This window comes from Microtus ochrogaster, chromosome 1, assembly GCF_000317375.1.
Source record: "Microtus ochrogaster isolate Prairie Vole_2 chromosome 1, MicOch1.0, whole genome shotgun sequence".
Classification (NCBI taxonomy): Eukaryota; Metazoa; Chordata; class Mammalia; order Rodentia; family Cricetidae; genus Microtus; species Microtus ochrogaster.
The window spans coordinates 83,393,638-83,404,707 of NC_022009.1; the positions used below are offsets into that span (position 1 = coordinate 83,393,638).

Sequence of the window (11,070 nt, forward strand, 5' to 3'; positions counted from 1 at the left end):
TGGATGAGTGTTCCCCTTACTCTGCATCCTGTCTAGCATAGGCTATCATTGGTGTTTTTGATTTTAGCCATTCTGACAGGTGTAAGATGGTATTTCAAAGTTGTTTTGATTTGCATTTTCTTGATAGCTAAGGAAGTTGAACATATCCTTAGTATCTTTTGGCCATTTGGATCTGAGAGGTGAGTCAGTGCCCACAAACCCAGACACCTGGATGCCCCACTCTCCGTGACTTAGAAGTAGGCCAGAACCTCGGAGCCCCTCCAAAACTCCCTAGCTTTTCTTGCCAGCCATCTGGGAGTGTCCCTGCTGCTAGGCTTTCCCCAAATCCACCCTGCCTCCAAGCCTGCCTTTTCACCTCTGAGGTCTTTGGAATACTGCAACACAACTTGTTCCAGTGTTTAGGAGACCTAAGAGAGGGCAGACCAAGAAAAACTCCCAAGTACTCAGTCAGCCACAGTGAAGATTGGACCAAGACACCAAGACTCTGCTGGCCTCATTTGAAGGAAGATATGGGCAGGCGCCAATGCAAGAATTCCTCCAACAACCTGAAAAGCAACGTGGTAACACCAGAATCCAGTGAACATGCAACAGGAACACTTGAACATTGTAATCCAGAAGAAGTAGAAGAAAACTACTTTAAACATAACCTTATGAGTGATGGAGACCTTTAAACAGGAAGTGAAAAGCTCCCTTAAAGAAATGGAAGAAAAGACAAACAAAAAGTTAGAAGTAATTAATAAATCCCTCAAAGATACCCAAGAAAAACAAGAAAAAGCAATCAAACAAGTAAAGGAAACAGGTCAAGACTTGAAGACTGAAATGGATGTAATAAAGAAAACACAAAACTGAGGGAAGGCTGGAATGGAAAATCTGGGTAAACGAACAGGAACTACAGAGACAAGTAAAAACAACAGAATAAAAGAGATAGATGAAAGAATCTCAGGAGCTGAAGATACTATAAAGGAAATAGACTCATTGATCAAAGAAAGCATTACATCTAACAAATTCTTAACACAAAACATCCAGGAAATCTGAGACACCATGAAAAGACCAAATCTAAGAAAAAAAAGGGGTAGAAGAAGAAGAACTCCAGCTCAAAGGCCCAGAAAATATATTCGACAAAATTATAGAAAAAAACTTTCCCAACCTAAAGAAGGATATCCCTATGAAGGTACAAGAAGCTTACAGAACACCAAATAGACTGGATCAAAAAAAAATCTCCCTTGCCATATAATAATCAAAACACCAAACATACAGAATAAAGAAAGAATATTAAGAGCTGCAATGGAAAAAGGACAAGTAACATATAAAAGTAAATCTACCCGAATTACTCCTGACTTCTCAATGGAAAGCATGAAAGCCAGAAGGTCTTGGATGGGTGTTCTGCAGATCCTAAGAGACCATGGATGCAAGCCCAGACTACTATACCCAGCAAAGCTTTCCTTCACTATCAATGGAGAAAACAAAATATTCCATGACAAAAACAGATTTAAACAATATGTATTCACAAACCCAGCCTTACAGAAAGTACTAGAAAGAAAACCTCAACCCAAGGAAGCTAACAACACCAACAATATCTCAGACATCTGATAACCCTCCACCAACGCAACTCAAATAAGGGAAACATACTAACACCACCACCAAAAAATAACCGAAGTTAACAACCACTGGTCATTAATATTGATTAATATCAATGGACTCAATTCACCTATAAAAAGGCACGGGTTAAGGGAATGGATATGAAAACAAGATCCAGCATTCTACTGTTTACAAGAAACACACCTCAACCTCAAAGACAGACACTACCTCAGAGTAAAGGGTTGGGAAAAGGTTTTCCAGTCAAATGGAGCTGGTGTGGCTATCCTAATATCTAACAAAAGTTATTTTAAACTAAAATCAATCAGAAGAGATGGAGAAAGACACTTTATACTCATAACAGGAACTTCATCAGGATGAAGTCTCAATCCTGAATATCTATGCCCCTAATATAAAAGCACCCACATATGTAAAAGAAACATTACTAAAACTCAAATCACACATCAAACCCCACACACTATTAGTAGGAGATTTCAACATTCCTCTTTTGCCAATGAACAGATCAACCAGACAGACACTTAACAGAGAAATAAGAGAACTAACAGATGTAATTAATCAAATGGACTTAACAGACATCTATAGAACATTCTACCCAAGCAGGAAAGAATATACCTTCTTCTCAGCACCTCATGTAATCTTCTCAAAAATGCATTTCCATTTTCTTAGCGACACCTCAACTTAGATGAGGCATGCCCAAACTGAATTAACTGTCTCCAGTTTCCTCTTCACTCAATGAACAATTTCACCATCTGACCCCATCATACTTACTTGAAAACTGTCCTAACTCCCTTTCCTTCACCAATGCCTTTTCATCTGTCCATCAGGTACAGTTCTCTGAAAGCTGCCTTCTTCCCTTAATCAATACTATGAAACTCCTCACCATCTTTCACTGAAGTTATGAAAACTGCTTCTGACGGGCATTCCTCCTACAGTATCTTATTTCCTATCTTTTTCTCTAAGCAGCTATTGGAGATCTCCCCCTAAACACTCATTCTGAAGTCTTAAGTCCTTCATTATTGCCAGGAAAGGAGTACCCAAACCTTAACCAGGCCAGCTTACCCAATTCTATCTTTCCAGGCCTCAGTCCTTACTCTTCTTCCATTTATTCTCTGCCTCTGCTGTGATTTCTGGACCCAGATCTTCAACTATGGTGCTATCCAATAAGGAACTGTACAAATAAATGTGAGGATCACAAGCATCTTGTCAACATTAAAAGCTTTTTGAATGTACAATAACCAAAAATTAATTAAAAACCTAATCTATCATGAATGCAAGGTGTTTAAGGCAGTGTTTCCCTGTGGTCTACTGCATGATTTCTCTGCAGCCTTGGACCTGAATGCACAGCAAAAACACTTTGCACCCTGTGTGCCACTGTGCCTCACACAGTCATCTCAGCTGCCTGAAACAACTCATCTCAGATTCAAGGCTACTTACTGAATGTTATAAAGTACCATGTTGTTTATTGTATATAAAAAGATTTCTGCTAGCCAGGTGATGATGGCACACACCTTTAATCCCAGTACTCGGGAGGCAGAGGCAGGAGGATCTCTGTGACTTCGAGACCAGCCTGGTCTACAGAGCTAGTTCCAGGACAGGCTCCAAAGCCACAGAGAAACCCTGTCTAGAAAAACAAAAAAACAAAAAAACAAAAAAAAAAAAAAACGAAAAAAAAGATTTCTACTCTTATACCAGTGTGATACACTTACAGCAAACTAAACCTCACTATTTTCCTGTCACCTAGCAAGCAAGTACAAACTGGCATTTCTTTGGACTGTATTTGTTGCAATGTTTGATTTTGAAAAGTTTTATTTGAGCTAGGCAGTGGTGGCACAGCCTTTAAATGCAGCACTTGAGATGCAGAGGCAGGCGGATCTTTGTGAGCTCGAGTTCAAAACCATACTGCTTTACAAAGGAGTTCCAGAGAACCCCTCTCTTGAAAAACAAAACAAAGCTAAACAAAAATGTTGCTATTTGAGTTGGTGACTTGACTTTCACATATAAAAACACAAAATTGTTAAATGAATTTTTGCTTGAGATTAAAGCAGAATGCCCAACAATTTCTGAAATGACCTTAAACATACTTGTACCATTTTGTACTATATATTTTTCATGCTAATAATTATAAAACCAAAATATTAATCTGCACCAAAAAATGTTGAAGATGCTATGTTCTACAGTATTAGGTATTCAACCAGCACTTCATTATTTTTGTAAGGATAAACAAGCACTTATGCATCTCATAAGTATACAAATTTGCTTTCATTTTAAATAAATGGCAAAATTATATATATTTCAAAAATTGTCTCAAAGTAAATTTATGGTTTCTTATCTACAACATTCAATTTGTAAACCTATTTTATATATCTTTCTGCCCAGGGTCTTGTAAAAATTTCTCAGATTAAAGGTAGCTTAGAGTAGGAAGACGTGAGGAGCCATGCTGTGGAGCATGACACTCTCATGTTGTATTTTTTTCTTGCTCCTTTGTATCTTCCTTGGACTGTTGCTTGTTTGGAATTTTCTGGCCCTTTCTCCCCACTGTCCACACATCACCTTTAGAACATCATTTCTAACAGCTTTAGTAGCGGGACCTAAACTGCTTTTCTCAGGAGAAATGTTCCACAGCACTCCACTTCACAAATCAGTTTGTATAATCAGAGCTCGGTCTGCTCTGAGAGACCCAGGTGTGATCCATGTGGACGTGGAGTTCTGCTTGCCTTTCACTGTCTCACTAATATAGGACAGGGGTCCTGTCAAAAACCTGGTGCTCACCCATTTGTTCAAAAGAAGAGACAAATGGGTTGCTTTGTGAAAATCATATTACTTTCTGAAACGGACTTTCTTTGTTTGTAAATTGGAGAAAGCCAGGAACCACACTGCATTAGCACGCAACTCCTAGCAAGTAAAGACAAGCACTAAGCTGATGCTCATACCCTACAAAGGACAGATGCTATTCAACAGCATGGAAAGATTTGACTGAGAACAGGAGTGACATAGCCATATTGAAATTTCACTTCTTTTTAAAATGCGACGTTTTGATTTTCTACTTGTATACCAAACCTCAAGAGTGGCCTACGTCTGTCTGTGTGCCTTTGCAGCGAAATTCATGTGAATTGTTAATCATGGGTGTAATGCAGCACTAAGCACTAGAAGACTAGATTTTAGTCCCTTAAAATCCTATGTAAAACTTGAATGCATTGGCACAGGAGACCACTTCCTAAATATAACCCCAGCAGAACAGACACTGAGAGAAACAATTAATAAATGGGATCTCCTGAAACTGAAAACCTTCTTTAAAGCAAAGGTCAACATAGTCAACAAGTCAAAACTACAGCATACAAAATGGGAAAAGATCTTCACTAACCCCACATCAGACAGAGGTCTAATCTCCAAAATATACAAAGAACTCAAGAGTCATCAAAAGAACAAATAATCCAATAAAAAAAATGGAGTACAGACGTAAACAAGGAACTCTCAACAGAGGAATCTAAAATGACTGAAAGATACTTAAGAAAATGTTCAACATCCTTAGTAATCGGAGAAATGCAAATCAAAATAACTCTGAGATTCCATCTTACACCTGTAAGAATGGCCAAGATCAAAAACACTGATGACAACTTATGCTGGAGAGGTTGTGAGGAAAAGGGAACACTTCTGCCTTGCTGGTGGGAATGCAAGGTGGTACAACCCCTTTCGATGTCAGTGTGGCGGTTTCTCAAAAAATTAGGAAAGAACCTTCCTCAAGACCCAGTAATACATCTTTTGGGTATATACCCAAAGGATGCTCAATCTTGCCACAAGGACATGTGCTCAACTATGTTCATAGCAGCATTGTTTGTCATAGCCAGAACCTAGAAATAACCTAAATGACCCTTGACCGAAGAATAGATAAGGAAAATGTGGTACATTTACACAATGGAGTACTACACCGCAGGGAAAAAAAAATAATATCTTGAATTTTTCAGGAAAATGGATGGAACTAGAAAACATTATTTTGAGTGAGGTAACCCAGACACAGAAAGACAATTATCACTTGTACTCACTCATAAGTGGTTTTTAAACACAAAACAAAGAAAATCAGCCCACAAATCACAATACCAGAGAATGTAGGCAACAATGAGAACCCTAAAAGAGGACATATATAGATCTAATCTACATGGGAAGTAGAAAAAGACAAGATCTCCTGAGTTAATTGGGAGCATGGGGACCTTGGGGGAGGGTTGAAGGGGAAGGGTGGTAGGGAGGGGAGCAGAGAAAAATGTAGAGGTCAATAAAAAAACCAATAAAAAAAATCCTATGTAAAGAGCCACCTTATTCTACCTCCACACCATAAGTAACCTTTTTTTTTTCTTTTGGCAGTCACTCAAGGGTATTTTTTGAAGAAAGTGCTATGAGAATTGGTGGTTCTTATAAAAAAATGGTTTATCGTGAGTACACAGATGGTTCCTTCAGAAAGCGGAAACAGAGAGGCCCTGATGAGGAACATCTTGGAATTCTGGGTAAGTCCAAGCTGAGTACTTGGTTTTTCTTGATTTTCCCAATCTCAGTAGGAAAAGTGTCAGGACCTGCAGCATGATTTCTAGAGAGAAGTCAGGCACACAGGTACCACTTGACAGACAGCAGCTCGTTACTTTGCCAAAAGCAAATTATCAGCCATAAATCTTCACATCGTGAAGAGATAAGGAGAACTGTGTAATGATTTAAGTAAATGACTTAGCCAAAAGTGTACTCTCTCAGAAACCAAATGTGGTCTTACTGATGACCCCAGCTGCATCTGTCCTAAAGGTTGTTCCCAGTGAGCTCTGAGATCTTTCATAAATAGGAAACAGTCTAAACTCAAGAGACAGTCTTCCTCTTTATCTACAAACTGGGTGAGTTTTGAAAGTGACTTAATTTTCTATGTTTGTTTTTTTTTTTCTGTAATGTGGAGATAGAAGTGGTTTTTACTACATAAAACTTTACTAAGGGTTAGATGAGGTATTAGATATAGTAGGAATAAGATGACCTCAATAAATGTCATTATGGATATTACATAAAACATTTGCATGCTAAATAGCTGTATCTTTAATCTATAATTGATAACAATACTAATTTTAGAGTTTTACATTCTAAAACAATATTACCCTTCGCACTCAAGACAATGCATCCTAAACTTACCATGACTGGGCACAAAGGACATGCAGTCCAGACTAGGGTGAAGAATGTGTAGATCCTCCAGATGCTTTTTGAGGTGTGTAGAGATTATTATTAGTTTTTGTGATGGGCACGTTTTACTGACTTGAAGAAAGATAATAAACAAATTAATTTCCCTCAACTTGCATTAAAACAGTTCTTGCAGTTCTCTAAATTTTCCACATTGAAACAATAATGGATTTTTTTTATCAAAGAATATTGTAATTTTAATGTAAATCAAATACAAAAAATATTTTATTTTTTTTTAATTTATTTATTTATTGAGGATTTCTTCCTCCTCAATAATGGACTTTTTAAACACCAAACTTTCCAACTTGCTACACACATGCACCTTGTTCCTGGGATACTTGTCAGGGGACACAGCTAAAGCCAGTAACTGTTGTGCATACTCTGCATGTCACACAACAAATAAAGATAACAAATGTTCTCTTTGTCTCTAGGTCCTGTCATTTGGGCAGAAGTAGGAGACATCATTAAAGTCACATTTCATAACAACGGAAAATATCCTCTCAGCATTCAGCCAACAGGAGTGAGATTCACTGTAGAAAATGAGGGGACATTCTATGCCCCACCTTCCCACTCTCTGAAGGGAGGTGAGTCAGAAATTCAGTCCTGAGAATGATGAATGACGAATACTGCCCATTACTTTCCAGAACTATACAAACAGCAAATAGACCTTCTTCTTATCCTTTCCAATTGGTTTACAGAAGATTGCTCTTCCTTAATTGGATAACTACTGACAATCCAATAAGAATTTAGTTGGGCTGTATCAATTATACATTTCTGAGAAACTATTGGGAGGATCTTTCTAAAAGTTCTTTTAATGTTAAACTTAGAGACTCACTTTTTGGTATTCGAAAAGTACAGAAAGCTATAACCAAAAATATTAGTAATCTATAATTCCATAGATAATCACACACACACATATACACACATGTATTTGTAATCCTCCTTTCTTCTGTGTATATATAACATACTTTAAATATGATTGAGTTCATAGTATAAAAATATACTGGAATTATAATTTTGTGATGTTTGCACTCATAATGTTATAAGGATTTAATTATATGATTTTAATGATATAAAATATTCAATAATGTAGATATACTCTAATCCTTTGATATTGAGATTTTCTAATGAAGTTTCATGACTTTGCCATCAATTGCAATGTGACTATAGGAAGCTTATTGAGGCTTTCTGGATTCAGTTTCAAGTGAAAATTTAGATAATTTGCAAGGGATCACAGATTAAGTTTCTCTCAATTCTAGAATCACTTTCTGGTCAGTTTGGTCAGCAGAAAATGAACTGATTACCTCCTACTGCCAGGCAGCGTTCGAGCTGATAGGATAGAGGAGATGATACTTGCCTTAAATATTAGTTCTTCTTGGGGGAAAAATGCACATATTCCCTCTTTTGCACAGAATTGGGCATTAATCCTAAAAAGAGGTTTGGGGCAGGGTTGAGGCCTTCCTGAGTTTATCACACCAGTATGTCAATTGTGACAGGACAACACATGGGGAATGATATTTTAATTGGGATCAAGGGATTTAGAAGTGTATTACAAAATTTAGCCTACTCTGTGGCTCAATAGTCACATTAGAAAACACAAATGTAACCTCTCTGCTGTGACCTTTCTTGCAGGTGTGCCTCATCCTCAGGCATCTTCCCATGTGGCACCCAAAGAAACCTTTACGTATGAATGGACTGTCCCCAAAGAAATGGGACCCACTTATGCAGATCCTGTGTGTTTATCTAGAATGTATTATTCTGGTGTAGACCCCACCAAAGATTTATTCACTGGACTTATTGGGCCAATGAAAATATGCAAGAAAGGCAGCTTACTTGCAAATGGGAGACAGGTAAGCCCAGGCTGGGGAGAGTGACAATGACTTCCAATCTGTTTTAAATTATCACTGTAAGGAGATTTCTGGTCTTTAAGGCACTGAAGATTTTACATATGTCTTATTTTAAATTTTCCTCAGATTTATAAGCTCTTTATTATGGTTGGTTACAGTGGTACACACTTGTAATCTCAATACTAGGCTAAGATGAGGCAGGAGGATAAAAAGTGTGAAACCATTCTGGGTCTCACAGTAAGATCATGCATTAAAGGTGTATTACGCATATTTTTCCATTAGAAATACCACAAATTTATCAGAAATTGCATTATAGATGGAATGCATAGTATTTTGTGATAAAATTAGCAATAAGAAAATAACCGCTTGATTCATCATTATAATCCCATGATTTTTTTCAATCTGCAAAATATTTTTTGTTGTACCTCTGAAGATAAGAGATCCTGTCAGGTGATCCAACACAGCTGTAGTTCCAGTCTTTGCGAAGCAGTGGCATAAAAATAAAGAGCTCTAGATATTCTCAGCCACTTAGAGTGTGAGGCAATTCTGGGCTACATGAGACCCTGTTTCCAACAAACAAAATTAAATAGATAGGGTCTCCTAAACTGGGCATGGAGACACATGATGGTAGCCCCAGTATTTGAGAGAGAAAAGGACCACATTTAGCCAGGTATCATGGCACATGCCTTTAATGCCAGCACTTTTGAGGCAGAGACAGGTGAATCTATGTGAGTGTCAGGCTAGTCTAGTCTGCAGAATGACTTTCAGGACAACAGGGGCTATATAGAAACCCTATCTCAATAAAACAAACAAACGAGGATCACATGGAAGGCTAGTCTGGGTTACTATAGCATGACCTTTCCCACAGAGAAGAGAACAAGTATTTGCTGGTCCCAGACAGACCAGTGATGGACCAAAGAAATGATCCTACCCATGTCTAGCTTGGTGAACCAGTAGCTTTACCTTTACTGGAGTTACTTCAGAAGCTCGAGTACCATAAATGTAGCTCATGTAACATTATGCAGGAACATAAATGTAAATCACCCAGAAACTCACCCTAACCTTCAAGTCGACACCTTAGTTGGCCTATTGCACTTTAATAATCATGTTGTCCACTTGAATGAATCATGAAAGACAAACAGGACTTCAGTATTCTCTTTCCTGAGAGTTCATTTGCTTTGATTCCATGGACTGATTGTCTTCAGAATGACTGGACCATCCCCCAAACTGGACAGTTTGTCTACTTCATTGCTCATTTTGTTTTAATTTGCCTGAATGTTGTGTGGATCCTTCTAGCTCGTTGTCATGCCGTTTCCTCATTGAAGACGACCTGTGTGGATTATAGGTGTCCTTACTGGTTTCAAGGATTCAGAAGTCTTTTTTCCTGATTCCATCACACAGATATTCTCACATTAGGTTTTATCAGGACAACAAAATACCCAAGACAAATAACTTAAGAGGAGTCTATTTCAGCTCTTTGTTTTAGAGGGGTCAGTCACAGTTAGCTATAGAGAAACAGACATGCATATGGTCAAAGAAACCTGTTCATCCTCATGAATAGGTGTGTATGAGACATTGGAAGAAAATAGGGAAGGGAGAAGGGAGGTGGGAGGGGAGGAAAAGAGAGGGAGAGATATGCTAAAAAAAACTCATTGATATGATCTGAGTGACGTTGTCCTTTCAATTGGGCCCAAATTAAAGCATCCATTACAATCCAATAATGCCATCAGCTTGGAATTAACCTGTTACCACATAGCTTTCAGGACATTTCAAATCTAAATCACACCTCTATTTGAGTAAATTATTGTTTTAATGGTTTCAATTTGTATGGACAATGTGGGCATGGAGGAAAAAGGAAATTTGAAATTTTAGATGCAAGATGCTCATGTTACCTTACTAAAACATGAGTCCTCAATAGACACCAGTGAAAACTTTGGTGACCAAGTGGAACCTGTCATGAACCAAATATCAAAGGGGAACAGAAACTTCTGCTGAAATTCCTAAAAGTGGTTTGTACAAGAGAATTACTCACTTTATCTTCACCTGATTGTTATTTTGATTTGCAGAAGGATGTAGACAAGGAGTTCTACTTGTTTCCCACAGTGTTTGATGAGAATGAGAGTTTACTCTTGGATGATAATATCAGAATGTTCACAACTGCACCTGATCATGTGAATAAGGAAGATGAAGATTTCCAGGAGTCTAATAAGATGCACTGTGAGTACTACATCTCTTCCACCTGTCAGGCTACTTCACGAGTACATAGGTAATAGTACCAATTAAATCCAAAGTGAGCAGATTTTTTAAATTACTATTCAATAAACAACTTAATGGTGCTCTGAAAGCAATGTCTTTAATTTTAAAACAAACAAAAGCCCTCAGAATAACCAGATGTAGTAGACATGTTAATGAGACGAATGTACCTTTT

The 11,070-nt window shown here is 37.8% G+C and overlaps 1 protein-coding gene across 4 annotated transcripts in view; it reads left to right on the top strand.

Moving 5' to 3' along the window:
* Positions 1–11,070, top strand: part of Cp (ceruloplasmin) — a 60,129-nt gene that overhangs the window by 19,108 nt on the left and 29,951 nt on the right. For all 4 annotated transcript variants that reach the window (XM_013347839.2, XM_013347838.2, XM_013347841.2 and 1 more), the window contains exons 7-10: positions 5,953–6,092; positions 7,227–7,379; positions 8,428–8,645; positions 10,709–10,859. In XM_013347839.2, coding sequence (XP_013203293.1) covers positions 5,953–6,092; positions 7,227–7,379; positions 8,428–8,645; positions 10,709–10,859 — 662 coding nt within the window. The remainder of the gene's footprint in view (positions 1–5,952; positions 6,093–7,226; positions 7,380–8,427; positions 8,646–10,708; positions 10,860–11,070) is intronic.